Raw genomic sequence first — 21,261 nt, 5'->3', positions numbered from 1 at the left:
TTATTGATGAATGTTTTATATTGTTTTTATGTACACTTTTTTAGGGAGTTTTTGATTAAGCGCTTTATAATTTTATATATTCGCTTTTCTCTTTGCCAGAGTTGGGATTTCTGTTCATCCTCCTGAAACCCATAAAGGTAGGAAAAGCTGTTACAACTGTACCCATGGTTTTACTGCAAATGCTGTTAATATTCCAGATAATGTTTTCCAGTTTCCAGTTGTGGTTGTTAATTTCTTGATCAAATAAATGTTGTTTCATTGGAAAAAGGAAGAGAGAGGGAAAGAGTGAAATAACATCTTCATATTATCAGCCTGCCCTTCTTTGCAATACACCAGGGCTGGGCAACACATCTAGTTCACAGGCTTCAGGTCTTCCATAAAGGCCCTTCCCAAATTTTTGTTTTCATTTTTTAAAAAAATAATGTTTGTTTAAAGGATCTGGTTTGCCACATTTATGCAATTCTTATGCAAACAGCATTAATTGCTTTAAATCTGCAGTTAGCTCATTCAACCCAGAATTGTACCTCTCAGGCACAGAGTGTTGTCAGATCTGACTGACTCATGCTCAAGCTGTTTGGATGGCACTTGGGGTAGAAGATTCCCAAGTACTTAATGTGCATACCATTGAAGGATGCGCCTGCCTTTCAAATGCAGATTCTTCTTTTGAAATACCCTCCCGTGGGGCTCCACCCTTTCTGGCTTCTGCCTGCAAGTATTTTGAAGTGATTGCTTTGATTTATAAACTTGTGCATCCTTCATACCTCTTGCAAGGCGTGTACATCTTATATTGTGCTCAGGTATAAATATCTCAGGAGAGGTAGCCCATAAAAGGTAGGAGGGATGGTAAAAATATACTTCATAAGAACATAAGAACATAAGAAGAGCCTGCTGGATCAGGCCAGTGGCCCATCTAGTCCAGCATCCTGTTCTCACAGCGGCCAACCAGGTGCCTGGGGGAAGCCCGCAAGCAGGACCCGAGTGCAAGAATACTCTCCCCCCCTGAGGCTTCCGGCAACTGGTTTTCAGAAGCATGCTGCCTCTGCCTAGGGTGGCAGAGCACAGCCATCACGGCTAGTAGCCATTGATAGCCCTGTCCTCCATGAATTTGTCTAATCTTCTTTTAAAGCCATCCAAGCTGGTGGCCATTACTGCATCTTGTGGGAGCAAATTCCATAGTTTAACTATGCGCTGAGTAAAGAAGTACTTCCTTTTGTCTGTCCTGAATCTTCCAACATTCAGCTTCTCTGAATGTCCCCGAGTTCTAGTATTATGAGAGAGGGAGAAGAACTTTTCTCTATCCACTTTCTCAATGCCATGCATAATTTTATACACTTCTATCATGTCTCCTCTGACCTGCCTTTTCTCTAAACTAAAAAGCCCCAAATGCTGCAACCTTTCCTCGTAAGGGAGTCGCTCCATCCCCTTGATCATTCTGGTTGCCCTCTTCTGAACCTTTTCCAACTCTAGAATATCCTTTTGGAGATGAGGCGACCAGAACCGTACACAGTATTCCAAATACTGCATGCTGCTGATTGTTTTGTAGGCATTGACAAAATTTCATTCTCCATCCCCAAATATGCAGTCTAGTCCTGGCCCTCCCATTCATAATATATTTACCAGCTATTCATCTCTGTGATGAGAGCCTGGGCTGTTCTTCTCATGATGCTGCATGAACGTTGATCATGAATTGTGTCTGTTTTTGTTGTCTGACTTCATGGCTTAAGGTTGCATCTTTCAGTGGGGTAGCATTTCCAGATGTTTCATAGCTTAAGCACCACATTCTTCTTTGACAGGGGGGCACATGGAAGGTGAAGCTGTTCGGAGCCACATTTCACTTGCTGAAGTTGGGACTGAGGAGTTTCTCCAGAAATTGACATCGCAGATCACAGAAATGGTGTCTGCAAAGATAAGTCAAGGTAACAATGCAAATGGATTTCACCTATGGAAGAGGAGGAGGAGGAGGAGGCGGTCACTGTTGAGCTTCTGGATGGTCAGTTTTCAGTTTGAGGCATGCATACATGCCAGACCAGTTCATGTTTCCTGTCTTCCTCTGGCCATTTCCAAAGGTGTGGCATTGACCATTTTTCAGCTACTTGCCTACCCAAAATTCCAAAATGCCAGCATGTAAAGGTTGTCTCAGTACTGACATTTAGGAAAGAGGCTATCGAGACTAGTCACAACAATAATTAATAGTCATATCTGACATCAACCAAGTATTCAGATTGAAAAATGTAGGTTAGATTGTTTTTGATGTTATTTTTGGATGTGATTTTATTGTGACTGGTTTGGGGTTTTTAATTGTTTTAAGGGCATTTTATTGCTTTATAGTCTTGAGGACTTCATTCTAGGCTGTAAACCACAGCTGCAACCCAATACACACTTGCCTGCGAGTAAGTTCCATTGAACCCAATGGAGCTTACTTCTGAGTAGGCATGTACTGGATTGCAGCCTAAGTCAATGAACAGGTGCACGTGGTTGATTTTTTATTTTAGTGAAGCTGATTTAAAATATTTGCTTTTCCCACAATAAATAAAGCAGTTCTTTCCTGTGAGATTGTTTCTCTTTCCATTTCAGCCACACTTCGAGTCCCTGGAGCTGACAGCGATGATGAATCAAGAACGCCATCTGCATCTCCACGGCATGGCAGGTCCAGGCCTTCATCTACAGTACAGGAGTCTTCCTCTGAATCTGATGAAGGGGATGCGAGGGGAGAGGTATAATGTCTGTCTAAGTAAACTTCATGCAAGCTTTCTCAAGGGGGAATTAATTTAACATAGAACATTCCATGATTTTTCAGAATATCAAAGGCAACTTGCAGCCCTTGTATCTCAAAATGGCATTGCAGTTGCCGTGCTTGGCTAAGGAGTAGAGACACCTTTTGACTCCACCAAAGAAATTATATAATGAGTCAGCCAAATGTCCCCACCCCACCCCACCTGAAGTCATCTTGCCTTACAAATGCACATTCTTAGTCCAGACTTTCTACCACCAATTCATAAAGGTGTGCTCTTTGCTCAGTCAAATAGTCTGGAAGACTGATTTGGGGCTTGGGAAATTGGCCGGAAGGAGCACATTTGAGAGGCAAATTTATTCAGAATGGCAAGAGCTCTCCAATAGTCATTCTAGTGTAAAACTTTAGGTGGTGTTGATCTGTGGGTGGAAGGTGTTCATGGTCTAGGGGTAGAGACACACTCACTGTTCTGCCAGTTCCTGTGCATGTGTACCTCTCTTTTCTGAAAGCAGGGGCACACAACGCTAGTCAAATTCCCCCCCCCATTTACTGTAAAACCTGGTGGGATCAGTTTGAGTGCATTTTTTTTAATTCACTTTGAAGAGATTTTGCAATTGATTGGCAGATCAACCCGCTCCCCCTCCAGATGTGGCCAATGGAAATGCTAGTATGACTAGTATGCTCACAGCCTAGGAGTAGGCAGCATTTGGACACTTGGACTACTAGCACTTTTGATAACCCTTCCACTCCAATGCATTGTTTCATGTAAGAAGATATTTGTCAGACCGTATCTCCCCATATGAGCCTGCCCGGGCGTTGAGATCCTCAGGAGAAGCCCTTCTCTCAGTCCCAACACCTTCACAAGCGCGATTGGTGGGGACACGAGATAGGGCCTTCTCGGTGGCTGCCCCCAGGTTCTGGAACTCTCTTCCTAGGGAAGCACGAATGGCCCCTTCCTTGCTATCCTTCCATCGGCAGGCAAAGACTTTTTTATTCCGACAAGTTTTTGGACTAGAAGATGTTTAAGATAGGGCCTCATAAGGTCTGTTGTGTTGTTCTATGGTCCTATTCTTAATGTTTTAAAGTGTCTTAGTATCTTAAGTGTATGTTTCATGGTTTTAATGTCATGAATAGTTTAATTCTATTTTAATTGTATATTTTTGTAAGTTTTTTTACCTATGTGTAGTTTTTATTTGTAAGCCGCCCTGAGTTCCAGTTTTGGAAAAAGGGCGGGGTAAAAATAAAGATTCATTTATTCATTCATAAGTGAAAGCAAATCTAGGGATTTGCTAAAGCACCATTTAGTGAATCCATGGCTGACTGTGATTTAAATACAGGATGGAGTTCAGTAGTCCAGACTAATGCTATCTGTATTCTAGGCACTAATAGAAGCAGCTGACCTTGACTGAAACTGGTGTGGTGGTTAATCTCTCCCAGGTCACAAACCATGCCATACATTGAAAGCACATTTATAAAGTGCATGGCTTCCCCAAAAGAATCCTGGGAACAGTAGTTTGTTAGGGGTGCTGGGAATTGTAACCTCCTTTCCCTGGATTCTTTGGGGAAGCCATGTGCTTTAAATGTGCTTTAAATGTGTGGTGTGGATGTGACCTAAGTATCAAAATCCACTTGTGCGTTAGCCCCTCTGCATTATCCCTCATCCTCCTCTGTAAAGTATACCGAAAACCTCCTCTTCCTACAGATTTTCGACATCTACATGGTTACTGCTGATTACACGCCCATCGGTGCTGATTGTGAAACCATCACCCTGAAGGAAGGACAATATGTGGAGGTCCTGGATTCTGCTCATCCTTTGAAATGGCTAGTGAGGACTAAACCCACGAAGTCCAGCCTGTCCAGGCAAGGCTGGGTTTCTCCGGCCTATCTGGATAAGAGGTTAAAGGTGAGAATCACCCGTGTTTGGGTTCCCTACCACCAGATTCCTTTTTAATTTCTTTATTAATGATGTTGATACAGCCATGACCTCCCCTGCTTTTTCCCCCCCTACGATTAAATCAAGAAAAATCCCTGTATTACTTTATGCTGATGACCTTCTCCTGCTTTCACAAAATAAGATTGGGTTTAAACGAATGCTTTTGCACCTTCAAGACTATTGCAATACACAATCCCTTAAAATTAATTACTCAAAATCAAAAATTATGGTCTGTGGAAAATACAGTAAAACCAATACCAACTGGCTCCTAAATGGCCACATCCTGGAACAGGTACATACTTACAAATATTTGGGTATCTATATCAATAATAAATTATCCTGGTCCCACCAATTGGCCCATATCAAGTTACAAGCGCTAAGGGCCCTCGGTTTGTTAAAGAAATTTTTTTACACGAAAGGTGGCCAATTACTGAAGCCTATGATCAAACTATATACGTCAAAAATTCTCCCGTCAATCCTGTACGGAAGTGAGATCTGGGGTCCTGCCCTGCGTCTTGCCTTAGAGCCAATCCAAAACACCTTTTATAAATACATCTTAGGTCTCCCCAAAGGCACTCCGGCTTCCTTTTTGAGAATTGAACTCAACTCCCCCTCCTTAATGGCCAAAACCGATCTAACGTACTCAAGATACTGGAAAAAACTTTTGGTCACTGCCCAGCCCTCATTACCTAAATTGTGCTGGGAGGATCAATTGATAAATGGGGGTTGGGCAAAAAACTTTTCAGCCCTAGGTCTACAATACCTTCTAACCCCCCCCTTGCTCTGTAATCTCAATTCCAATGGCCTACGTATCCAGATTTATGATCAAGATCTACATCAAGACAGAGAAACGATTGCAAATTCACATTTTTCTAAATGGTTTACTTTTATTATTTCTAATACTACCTGGCCAAATTATTTAGATATTTTAACAAGACCTTCACTTCGTAGAGCATTTACCGAACTATGCTTACAGGTAATGCCCTCGTCCATCTTACAAGGCAGATATCTTGGCACACCGTATGATCAAAGGTTATGTATAGCTGGGTGCAAGGTGCCAGATGATCTCTTACATTATATGTTAGACTGCCCATTGTTTTCTCACCCAAGAGCAAGATTTTTAGTTCCAATTTTGAATATGAAAAATGAATTAAATAGATCCCAAATAGTCATCTTTTTGTTATCTTCAGTTATACCCCTGTGTCAGATTCTTTCGGATTACCAGAGATGAGATGCAGACAAGAGGTTTGCTTACAAAGAGTTAAAATTTATTGAGTAACTTACAGCATTCAGCCAAGTATTCCCAATAAAAGTGGATCAGTCCCACCGCTCTGCAGTAGCGGACGTCAGAGACTGAGCACCCATACTGGGCACAGATCAGGTTTATATAGCATAAATCTTGGCACATAACATTGGCACACACATGCAGTTACATATATGATTAATGAGAGTATACACTTTGAAATAACATATCATGACATATCATTGGCTGTTCTGATCTGTTTACAGAACATCTTCAAAGCAAACTAATTGCTAAAAACTATAGTATCATTCCAGGTGCACCTTAGTATCCTCCCTTGGCAAACTTCATAGTTATCATCTTTATCTTCATCTCTACTAACAAGCATAGTTTATCATTGACCGTTACTTGGCTTGTGCACTAACACGCAACTCCTGCATTATCTGTGCATTGACCGTCCTTCGACCCATCCATTGAATCTATGCCTATCAGAACTCTCTGATGTATAACAAGGTGCTTTCCAGTATCATACAGGATAAATCAACTATAAAACATCTACGGATAAACATATTCTTGAACCTATGCCTAATTGGACTCCTTTATACTAACAAGGTACATTCCCAGCATACTGGCAAGCCATCATGTTTTCATTAGAACACCTAGATACTGCAGGTGGCTATGAGGTGATCTGGCATACTCAAGGATGCTGGTGCCTGGAGAGGGAATACAAGCTTCTAGGCAAATCAAACCTTTAACTTTAAGTCTGTTCTATTATGCTAAGGCCTGAAAAGGATACAAGCCTTCAGGCTAACTTAGCTAACAAATACATATTGATCAGCTTTAGGCTAATATAATATGCTGGCACAGGGTATACAACCCCATGTAATAATTTCGACTGCAAACTTTGCTCTGGCCGCAAAGACTCTTAGGGCTAGTTTTATTAAGAATAGTGGTTCTAAATAATGTTTTAAATTTTTACTTTTTAACCTTAGATGGTAATTTTGTTTTAATGCATATATGACTATACTCCTATTGTAACAGCCTATGGCAATATACAATAAACTATTGATTGATTGATTGATTGACTGATTCCTTAATTGGTGTATTTAGCTTCTTTGCGTTTCTGGGAGGAATTAAAGGCATACCACAGTTGCAGGAGTGTTTCCCCATCAATTATTTATTTATTTATTTATTTATTTATTTATTTATTATTTGATTTGTATCCTGCCCTTCCTCCCAGCAGGAGCCCAGGGCGGCAAACAAAGCATCAAAAACACTTTAAAACATCATAAAAACGGATCTTAAAATACATTAATACAAAACAGCATTAAAAACATTTTAAAAACCAACTTTAAAAAAGGGTGAAAAACATTATTAAAAAACATATTAAGCAATTCTAACACAGATGCAGACTGGGATAGGTCTCAACCTTAAAGGCTTGTTGGAAGAGGAAAGTCTTCAAATGGCACCGAAAAGATAGCAGAGATGGCACCTGCCTAATATTTAAGGGGAGGGAGAATCCTAGATGAATAGACCTACAAGAGAATTCCGGTACCATGGGAGAATTCACTTAATCAAAAGCATCCAGTTGCCACCTTTTCTTCACTCTACAATGTTGCTGCTTTTCCGTCAAAGTAAAATCAAGCTCTCTCTTAGAAATTGCACCCTTCGTTTGTGCTATCAGGACCAATTCAAAGTGTTAGTATTGGTAAACAATGCCCCAAAAGACTTGCTTCCCCAAGTGCTCCTCTGATACCTGCCCACCTGGGCTTTGAGATCTGCAGAGGAGGCCCTCCTTGAGGTCTCGTCTGTTGTGTAGCACAGCACAGGGCCTTCTCTGTCATGGCACCCCGATGGTGGAATTCCATCCTCTTGGAACTATGGCTGCCCTCCATGAAGTTAGTACTTAGGCACCAACTGAAAGTGCATTGGTTCACCCAAGCGTTCGGGAGATCAAGCAGATTTAGTGTTCAGCAATTACTGTGGTTTGTGATGTCATATTATGGAAACTGGCTGACTGAATTTTTAAAGATATATTGTATGTATTTTATATCAACTCTGTCTGGAGTGTTATGTGTTTCATGACAGCTCTATTGGGAGGAAGAGCATTATATAAGTGTAATAAACAAATGAGAGTAGTTGTAGGTTGTCCTTCATTCAGGATATTGAGAATATGGGTAGAGACACTCTCACTGTTCTGCCAGTTCCAGTGCATCTCTACCTCTCTTCTGAAAACAGGGGCGCATGACACTAGTCCAACTCCACCCCTTTTTTACTGTAAAACCTAGTGAGATCAGCTTGAATGCGTTTTTTTTTTAAAAAATCGCTTCAAAGGGATTTTGCAACTGATTGGCAGATCAACCCATTTCCCCTCCAAGTGTGGCCAATGGAAATGCTTTGCTGTAGGCGACTAGTGTGCTCACAGCTTACATCCTGAAATAACTCCACAAGCATAGTCCTTATAGATGCAGAAATGACCAACTCTTACATTCACCCCCCTTTGTTTTTAGCTCTCTGCTGAGTGGGGCATTCAAGAGGTTCCAGAGTTCCCTGGAGAATCTGTTTCGGAGGATGAATATAAAAAGAAGCTGAGGTGAGCAATGCCGCATGGAGATCCCAGAGCTAGGAAAAGTTACTTTTTTGAACTACAACTCCCATCAGCCCAGTCCAGTGGCCATGCTGGCTGGGGGTGATGGGAGTTGTAGGTCAAAAAAGTAATTTTTCCAAAATCTGGGAGATCCTTCCTCCAAGAGTCCATCTCCTCTCTGTTTCTAGGGTCAAATTGCATATTGCATTATTCATGCTTTTAAAAAGCATGCTTGAACTGTCCACTTTCATTCTGAATTAAAAACAGTCCTGGGGCCCAGTCCAGAGGGTAGTATCTGACCAAGTTCTATTCAGAGTAGTAGAACTTACTGCTGAAATTAATGGGCCTACACTAGTGATGCGCATTCATTTCAGTGCACATGTGGACCCACCCAAAGTTAAATAGGTCTAAAACTGCTTTACATTTGTAGTGTGGTGTAAATGTCTCTTAAGGTGACAGACATCTCCACCATAGACATTTGTTTGCTACCCAACTGCTTTCCTGCTTGCCCGGCTGAAATTAGAGCTACTATCCTCACGTGTGACATTCACTGCCTTCCTCTTTCCATTCCCCTTTTGGCTATTTAGCATCATTACTCAGGACCTGCTGAACTCAGAGGAGGAGTTTGTCAAGGACCTGCAGTTTCTCCAGACTCACCACATTCAGTTCACCGAGACCTGCCCCATCATCCCTGCTGCTGTTTCCAGTCAGAAGCTCATTATCTTCAGGAACATCACTGACATAACCCACTTCCATGTCAAGTACGTGTATCTGAGGCAACCGCATGGCCAATAAAATAGAGGGACAAAAGGGAACAAGCACCAAACTGGAGACAAAAGAGAGAGGCAAGCTCTGGTGCCGAGTGAAATTCATTGTGTTGCTCTACGCGTTTCGGAATTTGAGCCATACAGTATGGTTTTACAAGATGCTAGTCTGATGTTAATGATCAGGGATATATCATAATGAAAAAAAATTTAAAAAATGTTTTTTTACAGAATGTGGTCTCTAAAAGTACTTCTCTGATGTTTAAGACCATGGTGTTGTCTCCACGACATTAATTTGAGTTTGTTTGAATGTTTTTAGCTCCTGAGGAAGGAAAGTATTTCTGAAGCGTGTAGAGCAACACAATAAATTTTACTTGGCACCAGAGCTTGCCTCTTTGTTTTTTGTCTCCAATATAATAGAGGCCAAACTAGAAGTGAGCGTGTGACTCTCAGCAGGCCTTTTTGTAGTGGAAAAGCCACTCTGGGAGGGGCAGTGTGGAAGATCAGGGGATTGGCGGGTAGGGGAAGCTTTAAGCACTCCCTCATCTCTGCCCTCAGTCATCCCATTCTCAAGCAGAGAAAGAGCCATTGTTTGTGCCTAATGCGTATCTGTTGTTTTGCCCTCAAGACTGCATTCATAATGCTTCCTGCACAGTGTGAGAGGATTTCTTGAAGCAACTGAACAGGGCAGCTACCCTTGCCCTATCTGTGCATTTTAACTGGGCAACAGTGAACCACATTGTTGAGAGGGGAGGCAACTTCAGAGGCCAGACAGGGACTGTCCTTCACCTCTGCAGCTCCCCTTCATTTTGAGCTTTCTTGTGCGGTTTGCGCCTGTTTCTACCTTCCCCTGTGCTCTGATCTATATTTGGAGGTACCGCTCCTGATTCCCCTGTTGATTAATAGATGCCAGGTGAGCAGGAGCAGCAGGAGCTTTTCAGCTGTGGCACCAACATTAGAGTTTTCTTTAACCACCAAGATGTTTTTTTCATATTATTTTATAAATAAATAAAATGACATAAATAAAATGATAGAACACCCTTTCGCGGGAAACCCTCCAGGCCCCTTCTCTGTTTTTATTCAATTACTCTGTGAAGACTTGGCTTTGTGGACAGGCTTTTGGTGGAGGTTCATTGGAGTAGGTTATATCCACTGCTGTGCTGGGGGGAGGGGGGAGAGTGGAGGAAACCCCATTATTTTTACTGACTGCTTTTTTGCTGCTAGTTTTTTGGCTGGATTCCTATTAATGTTGACACTGTTGTTCTTAACTTGAATTTTCTTTTGGGGGGAAAAGCAGAATAACATTTTGTAGGTAAATAAATATTTTTGCAGTGCAATTGGGCTCCTGTCACCACTGCTGTGTGTATCCTGTCAGCACAGATTGCTCCGATCAGTAAGTGGAGCATTTGATTGATTGACATGGTCTCGCCTTTCTCCCCACATGATCCTTTTCTCCATCACCCACAGCACATTCTTCCCAGAGCTTCAGAAATGTGACACTGATGACGATGTGGCCATGTGTTTCATTAAGAACGAGGGGGATTTTGACAAGTACATCCAGTACCTTGTGGGACGGATACAGGCTGAGTCTGTGGTTGTCAGCAAAGCTGTTCAGGAGTTCTACAAGGTAAGATCCCTGGTGGCAAGACAGACTGTACGCTCTGGGAAACTCATTTTAGTATTGGATCATATCATCTGTTGAATATGTGGGGATTAATTTGTGGGTCATGTTGTTTCCCACATGGCTTCCCAGATATTTCTTCCAATTCAAAACAGCCATATTCAGGAGGTAGACTGAGGCAGATGTGCCCCTCTCTCTCTCTCTCTCTCTCTCTCACACACACACACACACACACACACACACACACGGACACACACGGACACACACAGCCCATTCAGCTGTGACAGCTCTCCCATGCTCAGATCCATTGACTCCATCCATTGCATCACTCTACTGATAGACGTATTGATGGGTTAATTGAATAGCCATGCAAGGGCTTCTTCAAGTCAGATTTAGGGTGGTTCACTCTGAGCTTGCTGCTGACTAAGTGAGTACTAACCTTTGCACTGACACCTGCCTGGATTCTTCACCTCTCTGCACCCTCATTTTCACTTGCACATTGTTGCAAAGTAGAGGATCCCTCTTTTCAAAAAACATCCCGTAAATGTCTCTTTGAAAGACACAATAATAAACGTAATGGTTCAAGCCAAACGCTGTGGGAAAAACATACCGCGACTTATCAGTGCAGTAATACAAAAACGTAATGTTTCAAATTCTGCAGCATATCAAGAATATAGGGATAGGCAAGGAACAAACTTTAATTCAGATCAAATCATTATTTCTTGAAAGCAGTTTACAGCAACTTTACCTTATTTGCTTCTCTCTCTCTCACTCTCTCTCTCTCTCTCTCTCTCTCTGTGTCAAGGCAAAAAGAGCCACTCTTATGCATTACATAGGCACTACTATCTGTGCAGACATCCAGGTCTCACTGAAGCTGTTTAAGGCTGGACAGTTGCTCATAACAGATTACGTTAGAAGTAGCCTTGTAAGCAGTGGAGGTTGGTTCATTAGGGTGATTGGAGCAGTGCCCCACCAACCTCAGTCTGCCCTTCTTACTTACTTGCTTACAACCTTACTTACTTACTTATTGCCTGTCAGCTTCTTCCTTAATCTCAGTGTTGCTCTTGTCGACTTCATCAGGGAGGAGGAGGAGGAGGGCAAAACTAGAATGAGTTGGCCCAACCTATCACTTGCTCTGGCTCTGCCTCTGTTGGGCCTCTCTGCCTTCCTCCCTACCAGTCCCAGTGGGCACCAGCCACCAGCACTTGCACTACTTGTAAAGGAACCAAGACTCTTCGTTGGTGATGTGAGTTTTGACGACCTGAAAAAATATTTACTGTTGGTTTTTCTGTGTCCAGCGATATACAGAGGGAACATTATCTAGCGAGGACCCTTCTCAGCCACCAGTCCTTCCTCTGCAGCACTATCTAGAGAGGCCGATAAACAGGATCCAGAAGTATCAAACAGTAATCAAGGTCAGGAGCATTCCTTTTAATACTGGGTGTCATTGTTTTGGGAGGGAAATGGAAAAAAAATGGACTGCCTTTAAATCGATCCTGACTTCATGGCTGTGTGGGGATTCGAACCCTCATAGTCCAACACTCTAACCACTACGCCACACTGGCTCTCTAAAAATGGAAATGAACTGCCTTCAAGTCAATCCTGATTTATGGCGACCCTATGAATAGAGTTTTCATGATAAGCGGTATCCAGGGGTGGTTTACCATTGCCTTCCTCTGAGGCTGAGAGGCAGTGACTGGCCCAAGGCCACCCAGTGAGCTTCATGGCTGTGTGGGGATTCAAACCCTGGTCTCCTAGGTCATAGTCCAACACTCTAACCACTATGCCACACTGGCACTCATTCTGGGGAGGGAGACAATTATTTCTCTCTCTTATCCTAGTTTTACACCAGTTATTTAATTGAGTTTCACAGAGATTATTCATAACTGAGCGATCCTTAAGTTGTCACTGGTTCAACATAGATACTCTAGTTTACATGCTCTAGTTACATGTAGTGTAGGTGTTGTACACTATCCTCAGTTTGCAACTGTTTTATATTACAATATTCTCTCTGCAAATATCTGTTGCTCTTTGGGGCAGGGAAGAGATATGGATCAGGGTTCAGTTCACCAGATTAATGAAGTCTTGAACAACTCTCATGAGTAAACCAATGAGATCACTGGAACCTTCCAAAGTGCCAGGCTTTGTCTTTGGCACAGGGATGGCAAAGAAATTTGCATCGGTCCATGGTGTGTACATCTATAAAAATGCAGATTAATTGTTCATGTTCATTGGGATTCCATACACACAGACACACACAGACAGTTATTTCTTTTATTGAAAGATGTCTTAGCAGAGAGTGTATTCATAAATCGGTAGACATGAATTATGCAAATTGTACCATTTTATGTGTTTGCAGGAGCTAATCCGAAACAAAGCAAGGAATAATCAAAACTGTGCCCTGCTAGAGCAGGCTTATGCTATTGTGTCTGCACTCAACAGGCGAGCAGAAAACAACCTCCATGTGTCTCTCATTGAGAACTATCCAGGAACCCTAGAAATCCTAGGAGAGCCCATCCGACAGGTAATGGAGGCCACATAATCTTATTTTGATCATGTGTACCTGTGCCTGATAGATATCAGAAGGCTGGGTTTATTGTATATTTTGGCTCCTCACATTGAGCTACACAACATGCTGAATTTATGTTGATTATCTCTCCCACTGTTAATCATTATTCTTGTGACTTTGAACCGCTATAACAAACAAGTATTTCTCAGTGATTTCCTAGATTATGTGAAAGTGATCTTGCTTGCTACTGTTATGTGATCCTGTTTGCTACTGTTTGTTTCTTCTGTCTGCTGCTGCTTTGGCACCATTTTTTCCTCATATCATTATTGCATCTGCTTTGATTAGCCTTATGGGCAATTCTAGCCAATCAGGGATCTCATAAAGCTATGTAGCCAATTAGTTCTGGTGACATGATGTAGTCATTGAGGACAGACAAAATCAATTGAAAATGAGGGCAATGTTTCCTGAAAATATGCCTTCTTTCAATCCCTTTTGAAGAAACCAAAAATTGCTGAAGAGACACAATAGTTTACAAGGTTGCTGAAATTTTTTGGCAAAAATGGCCCCTCCTTTTGTTTGAGCTTTCTACTTTTTAAAATAACAGATGTAAATACTCTTTATTATTTACATGGTACATTACAGTGTATTTCTGAAATTTACACAATTGGCAGTGTGCTCCTAACAGCTGAATATATTTTCTGTCTATGGCCATGTAGGAAAAATGTCTTGTGCAAAGGCATCCTGAGATCATAAGGGCAACCTTCCAACAGGAGCTTCAGAGATAGAGCCATTCATCATTTGCAGTCTGGGTTGCAGTCTGCAGCCACTTATCTTGTGGCCTCTGCAAAAAAGTGAGATCTAAATTTCTAAAGTAAATAAGAACAGTGTCCAGGGAAGACAGTCAATTTTGCTTCTTCTGACTGCTGAATGTGAGGGTAGGACAGGGTTTTAGAAAACAAAGAAAGGCCCAAAATTTAAATATTCTGTGAAACACTAACAAAATTCCCCAAAGAAGGAGGAAAAACCAACTTGGCTAACTAATTTTGTTGTTGTTGTTCTAGGGACAGTTCATTGTCTGGGAAGGGGCACCTGGAGCCAGAATGGCTTGGAAGGGCCACAAGCGACATGCCTTTCTCTTCAAGAATTACCTCCTGATCTGCAAGCCCAAACGAGACACCAAGACAGATACTTACAGCTACATCTTCAAGAACATGATGAAGGTTTGGCCATCATTTTCCTTCCTCGACGAAAAGATTCCTCCTCCCCTTTCCTTTGCCTATCCAGGTCAAGCTGTCAGTCAGGAAAACACTGTTACTGTTCTTTACAGTAGTTATTTAATTTCAGCTATCACTGCAGCACAGATAGATGCCTCAGTAACTCATCAAAATGTCACTTCTTCAAATAACAGAAGACATAAGTAAGGAGGCAATGAGAGGGAGCACAAAAAAAGTGTAAATTAACATCAGCTCATGCGTCTCTTTACCTCCTCAGAGGTACTATGCAGTGAACCACCTTCCCTGTGTTCCCAAAGACCTGTGTGAGTTAGATCGACAGATGCCTCCTGGTTCATGCTATCCTTCCACGTTGCCCAGTACATATATTAAGACAAAGCGGAAGTAGCAGAGACAGGTCCACTGGGTCAAGAGCTGGGCATCCTTCATATGCTTTCGAGCTCTATATTTCTGCAACTAAAGGCAAAGCTTCTGAATTCTAAGAAGCAATGCATAACTTAAGGCATCCTAGCTATGTGGCAGGGATGGAAGAGAGATTCAGTTCAGTTTACACGTAAAGGTGAACCTACCTAATCCACATTTCCAAATGATATGAGGAGTGAAATGCAGCCACCCTTCAAAATTTGCACTTTCTACGAATTTTGCAATGGAGTTCTCCAGCCAAGGAATATGTACAAAAATGCATGTACTAGGGTAAAGTGTGCATAAAATGCATATACTAGTGAAAATAACATACAAAAATGCATTATTTTAGAGGGAATTGCTTTGCAAAAATACGTGTGTTCAGCAAATTGCATACAAATATGTATATTAGGAGAAATTTGCACTAAAATGCAGATGAATTGTCATGAGGACTCTTTTTTAATGCAAACTGATGTGGAAATGTGGACAATTGAATTTAACATTGGGAAAATGAGAAACTTAGGAAAAAACCAAAATGGATGGATTCTCCCATAGCCTAATGTCAGGCCAGCTCAGGGAAGTTTTGAAGTTGACTTAACAGGCAGTTTGTGAGAGGAGACTGGATGAAAAACACCTCTAATTATTATTTAGCCAACTTGAGAAGCTAATTACTTCAAATATATCACTTGAAGTAACAAAACCTTTTTTTAAAAAAAATTAAGCCAAGACCAGAACCCCAGTGTGGAGAGAGGACAGGAGAGATTTAACCCTTCCTTCTTCTGCAGTCCTGAAAAAGAAGTCACTCTGCAACAAATACCAGTAGTAAAAAAGGCCCAGTTGATCCTAATAGCTTTTGCTTTTTACTACCATTATTTGCTGCAAAAGAGGATCACACTGAGGGAAGGAAAGATTAAACCTGCCCTCCCCTGCGCTGTAGTCCCAATCCTGATTGTTCTCCTGCCCCGGGCTTGGTTTCATTTTTCTATTTATCTGTCTTTCTATTCATTCATTCATTCATTCATTTTAAGAGTGAAATTTCTCCAAATAAGACATTTAAAGTAATGTGTATGTAGGCCTTTTGTGCACAGATTTGGTTGAGGTCTCTTAGATGATACAATCCTATATTTTCTGCAATGAATGTGAAGATGTTTCAGTTGACTTTGATCACTGCTCTGTTCAGCTACCCAACATAGATGTGAATGATCTGGTAGAAGGAGATGACCGGGCCTTTGAGATTTGGCATGAGCGGGAAGACTCAGTCCGCAAATATCTGTTTCAAGCCAGGACTGTCATCATCAAGAACTCCTGGGTGAAGGAAATCTGTGGTATCCAGCAACGCATCAGCCTCCCTGTGTGGGGTAACTATAGCTACCTTTGCTCTGTGTTCCTTCTGCAACCTTTCCTTACCCAGCTTCTCCATGAGTAGCACTGATTTTAAATCTGTTCCCTTTCAGATCCACCAGAGTTTGAGGAGGAACTGGCTGACTGTACAGCTGAACTTGGTGAAACCGTCAAATTAGCCTGCAGAGTAACTGGAACACCGAAGCCGGGTGTCACCTGGTACAAAGGTATGGCCAACGTGGGTTTAGTATTATTTCTGAAATACTGCTCAAAGTCCATCTCCAAATTTTCTTTGGTTTGCTGTTAAAGTGGGTCAAGGAATCATTTTCGTCCCCTAAGCACAACATTGTGATTGCAGAAGGGTGTTTCTTTGTTTCATTTCAAAGATGGTAAACCAGTGGAGGTGGATCCCCATCACATCATCATTGCAGATCCCGATGGCTCCTGCACGCTGATCCTTGACAACCTGATGGGGGTTGATTCGGGGCAATACATGTGCTTCGCTGCTAGCCCAGCTGGCAATGCCAGTACCCTAGGAAAGATCCTTGTTCAAGGTAAAGTCCAATAATGTCAAATATGGCCTGCTGTGCACCGCACACTAAGCTGTCCAGCAGTGGAGAGAGGTTTTGTGTTGACTTCCATTTGCTTCATCATACTTACGCATGGCCTTACTCTTTGGGCTGGTTTGCATGACGCACTAAGGAGAATCTTGGCAAGAGAGTGCAGGTGACCATGACATGATGAGCAAAGGCAAGGTTTGGCTTTGCTTGTTGTCTGAACTGTGACTGGTGGTTATGCCCTTTACTCAGTAACCAGGGTTTTACCATGCAGTAGACAGGCTAAATGGTGGGCCACAGCTTTTCATATACACACATTCCATATTAGGGATGGGGTTTGCTGCCTAGTTCTGATCTGCTTGTATTCCTATAGTTGTTTGTTCTATCCTGATCCACCCTTTCTTTGTTCCCTCTTGCTTTGCCGCTTGCCAATTTGATGCGCTGTGGGTTTTTTCGGGGTGATTCAAGCTGCAGTGTTGGGGTTTATTTTGTGTGTGGTGAAAAAAATTGCATAATTTTTAATGTAAATACATACATAAATGATCATGGTGTTCCACATGTTTTCCCTCCCCTATTTACACATAACCACCTTTGAGTCTGTCGCTTGCCTCGGGCTAACTGATGTGCTGCTTAATTGTTCTCCTCCCTTTCACTATCCACTTTTCTTGTTTTGTTTACAGTACTATTTTAATGTCATTTTTCCTGCTAAATCTTAAGTTTCTTAATAATAAAAAAAGTGTTACAAATGCAGCAACTTAGAGGAAATTATGAAGGTAATTAGGTAAAATAGGGGGGAAATTTGAAAAAAAACCTGTGCCGATTGCAGCTGCAGCCACAAAAAATCCATGATGATTACAGCTGCGGCTGGCCACAAGAAATCAGTGCCAGTCCGAAAAGATAGCAGACTGTCGAATTTGGTCGAAATCTGACACTAAGTCTGATTAAGCAGATATTCTCCCCATCTCTACCCCATATATAGATATAGTCATATGATTTGCAATGTTCCTAACTAGTTAAACTTAACTGTCCCTAACTTAGTATGTGTCTAGTTCTGGACCAGGTTATCTGAGAAGCCCCTCTTTCCCTATGTCGTAGCCCCACATTTGTTTACACTGTGGAAAAGCATGCTGTGACTCGTGGTGGTGCCTGTTCTTTGGAATTCTAGAAATCAGAAGAAGGCTAGGACTGGGGAGGGCAGCTGTGAGAGAACTAGAAAAGGTCCTCAAATGCAAAGATGTATCACTGAACACTAAAGTCAGGATCATTCAGACCATGGTATTCCCAATCTCTATGTATGGATGTGAACGTTGGACAGTGAAAAAAGCAGATAGGAGAAAAACCAACCCATCTGAAATGTGGTGTTGGAGGAGAGCTTTGGGGATACCACAGACTGCGAAAAAGACAAATAATTGGGTGTTAGAACAAATTAAACCAGAACTGTCACTAGAAGCTAAAATGATGAAACTAAGGTTATCATACTTCGGACACATCATGAGAAGACATGATTCACTAGAAAAGACAATAATGCTTGGAAAAACAGAAGGAAGTAGAAAAAGAGGAAGACCAAACAAGAGATGGATTGATTCCATCAAGGAAGCCACAGACCTGAACTTACAAGATCTGAACAGGGTGGTTCATGACAGGTGCTCTTGGAGGTCGCTGATTCATAGGGTCGCCATAAGTCGTAGTCGACTTGAAGGCACGTAACAACAACAGAAGTGAAGCCAGCCTCAATATTGAAGGAAGGACTTCTTCACACAGTACATAGTTCAGCTATGGAATTTGTTCCGGCAAGAGGCAGAGATGGCCCCCAGCGTGGATGGCTTCGAAAGAGGGTTAGACAAATTCATGAAGGATAAGGCCATCAGTGGCTACTACATCTGATAGCTTTGTTCTCTCTCCACTGTCGGAGGCAGGATACTTCTGAATTCCAGTTGCTGGAATCTGCAGGAGAAGAGAGTGCAGTTGCACTCAGGTCCTGCTTCGGGGCTTCCCATAGGTGTCCGGTTGGCCACTGTGAGAACAGAATGCTGGACTGGATGGGCTGTTGGCCTGATCCGGCAGGCTGTTCTTATGTCCTTATTGTTACACTTTTGACATTTGTTGAAAATTGTTTCTTTTCTCCTAAAATGTAAATGTACTGCCTTTAAATCGATTCCAACTTATGGTGACCTTATGAATGGGGTTTTCATGGTAAGCGGTATTCAGAGGTGGTTTACCATTGCCTCCCTCTGAGGCTGAGAGGCAGTGACTGGCCCAAGGTCACCCAGTGAGCTTCATGGCTGTGTGGGGATTCGATCCCTGGTCTCCCAGGTCATAGTCCAACACCTTAACCACTACACCAGACTGGCTCTCAAAATTAGGCTGCAATTCTAACCCCATTTACCTGGGAGCAAGCCCTATTGAACTCAACAGGGCTCACATCTGAGTAGACCTGGTTAGGATTGCACTTAGTCAAAATGGCTGTAGCCATGACTGCCTGTGACTGGCCAGGCTTCTCCTTTTGCTCCATGCTTCAAAATGGTGGCAGAATTGCCCCCCTCCTTTCACAAGGTAGGCAAAGAAGCTCCATTGTCTGGACAAGTCTTTCTGAACTTGCTCCAGTTTATATTAATCTGTGCTTTCCACCATGTGGTTTCGGACATCATCAGGTTTCCATTTTTGCTTCCTAGTTCCTCCCCGCTTTGTGAACAAGGTTAAGTACGCATATTACGCTGATGGTGAAGATGCACAGTTTACGTGCACCATTGAAGGAACACCTTATCCACAGATCAGGTAAGCAGTTCCCTCCCTGCTCCCAAAAAGGAGCTCTGCCGCTTTGCAGTAGAAACCAGCAGAACATGGCACTGAGATAATGTCACGGACCCATTCTCCTCTGCCCAAGACAGTTTTTCAGCTTAAAAAAACCCCCTGACTTTTATTTTGTGCCAAAAATGACTTTTTAAATGTGTAAGCAGACAATTGGTGCTTTAAATAATGAAACAAGGTAGACAGCTGGCCTGAAGCATTATGGAAGGGGGGATAACTGAAAGGGAAATCAGCATTCAATGTATACCTGGTGTTTGCAGTGGGAGGGTATCAAGCTCATCCCATGAGAAAGAGAACCATCCTGGCTATTATTTTCAGGCACAATTTGGATTCTCACAATTTCTGCTTTTTGAAAAGATTTCCTTTCTTATATTTGAGGTGTCTATGTAAGGAATATAGTCCTGTGCAAATGGCGTGAGGCTACTGGGCCAGCAATTAGACCTCAGTTGCAACTTGCCAGAGTTTGTACTTTACAAGTTAATAATTTCTTTGAGGAGTTGTCACCCAAGCAGACATAATTGTTTGGGGTTGGGGGATGCTGGTGTTCTTTACTGAAGCTACCTTCATGGCAAAAGCAAGCCCGTACTCTGCAGTTTGCAGGCAGGGAAATGGCTCCTGATGTAGTGAGAAGGTGAGATCTCTGATGGAAACACTGGAATGTGTGGACACAGACTGTTTGCCTTTGTCCCATGCCATGGCCACAAGCTTTTTGCTGATCATCCATCAGGCTGATGGCAGAAATCAAAGAGAAAAAGAAAAATCTGCCTTCTTGGCAGGGATACAAGGAGGGAGTGATTTCCATCTCATCCTGGGTTCTCTGCAATGAGTGCTGTTTCTGTTCCACTACAGTCAGTGGTGGCTGGCGGCTCATTGCCATCGGGGTAGTGGAATCTACTCCGGGTTTTAGTCTGAACTTTCAACGACCAAGATGCTTCAGCTTCTGCTAAAACCTACATTATTTATCTTGCTATCTGCAACTCATGTAATTCATTATGTTATTCATCTCGGTGCATTTCAATGGAAGGGGAAAATTCAGTAAATAACATTTATTATTATTATTATTATTAACAACAACAATAACAATAATATATAATAATAATAATATTACCTGCCCTTCCTTCCACAATGCAATATTTGTGGAATAAAAAAGCAATAATAGCAAATATTGCTTGTATTTACTCCTGCTATTTCCATTTTTGACCTCTGACGAATATGCAAATTGCAGGAATTTCCACTCCTGTTTTACATTCCTGCTGGAGTTCTCTGACATCCCTACTTCTGGGTCAATGTCATATTATTCCATATCTCTCAATATTTCTTTTCCCCACAGGTGGTATAAAGATGGAGATCTACTGACAGACCCAAATAAACACCAAAGTTTTAGTGAACCACGGAGTGGCATTATAGTGCTTGTGATCAAAAATGCCTGTAAAGATGACATGGGATTTTATGAATGTGAGGTGAGTTTACCGTAAATTCCTGAATCTGTCTGATATATTTTTGCAGTACACAAATTTCTCTTAGATGGCAGAGAAA

The 21,261-nt window shown here is 42.0% G+C and overlaps 1 protein-coding gene across 10 annotated transcripts in view; it reads left to right on the top strand.

Annotated features, from left to right (window-relative positions):
- OBSCN (obscurin, cytoskeletal calmodulin and titin-interacting RhoGEF) overlaps positions 1-21,261 on the top strand; it is a 277,846-nt gene that overhangs the window by 183,920 nt on the left and 72,665 nt on the right. For all 10 annotated transcript variants that reach the window (XM_061585960.1, XM_061585958.1, XM_061585965.1 and 7 more), the window contains 15 exons: positions 100-137; positions 1,794-1,916; positions 2,575-2,714; positions 4,434-4,634; positions 8,415-8,497; positions 9,079-9,252; positions 10,723-10,882; positions 12,175-12,291; positions 13,236-13,400; positions 14,447-14,605; positions 16,200-16,377; positions 16,474-16,587; positions 16,747-16,914; positions 19,590-19,692; positions 21,056-21,185. In XM_061585960.1, coding sequence (XP_061441944.1) covers positions 100-137; positions 1,794-1,916; positions 2,575-2,714; positions 4,434-4,634; positions 8,415-8,497; positions 9,079-9,252; positions 10,723-10,882; positions 12,175-12,291; positions 13,236-13,400; positions 14,447-14,605; positions 16,200-16,377; positions 16,474-16,587; positions 16,747-16,914; positions 19,590-19,692; positions 21,056-21,185 — 2,053 coding nt within the window. The remainder of the gene's footprint in view (positions 1-99; positions 138-1,793; positions 1,917-2,574; positions 2,715-4,433; positions 4,635-8,414; positions 8,498-9,078; positions 9,253-10,722; positions 10,883-12,174; positions 12,292-13,235; positions 13,401-14,446; positions 14,606-16,199; positions 16,378-16,473; positions 16,588-16,746; positions 16,915-19,589; positions 19,693-21,055; positions 21,186-21,261) is intronic.

The sequence above is a fragment of the Rhineura floridana genome, chromosome 10 (assembly GCF_030035675.1).
Source record: "Rhineura floridana isolate rRhiFlo1 chromosome 10, rRhiFlo1.hap2, whole genome shotgun sequence".
Classification (NCBI taxonomy): Eukaryota; Metazoa; Chordata; class Lepidosauria; order Squamata; family Rhineuridae; genus Rhineura; species Rhineura floridana.
The sequence above is the reverse complement of the archived record's forward strand: the minus strand, read 5'-3'. Positions and strand labels throughout refer to the sequence as shown.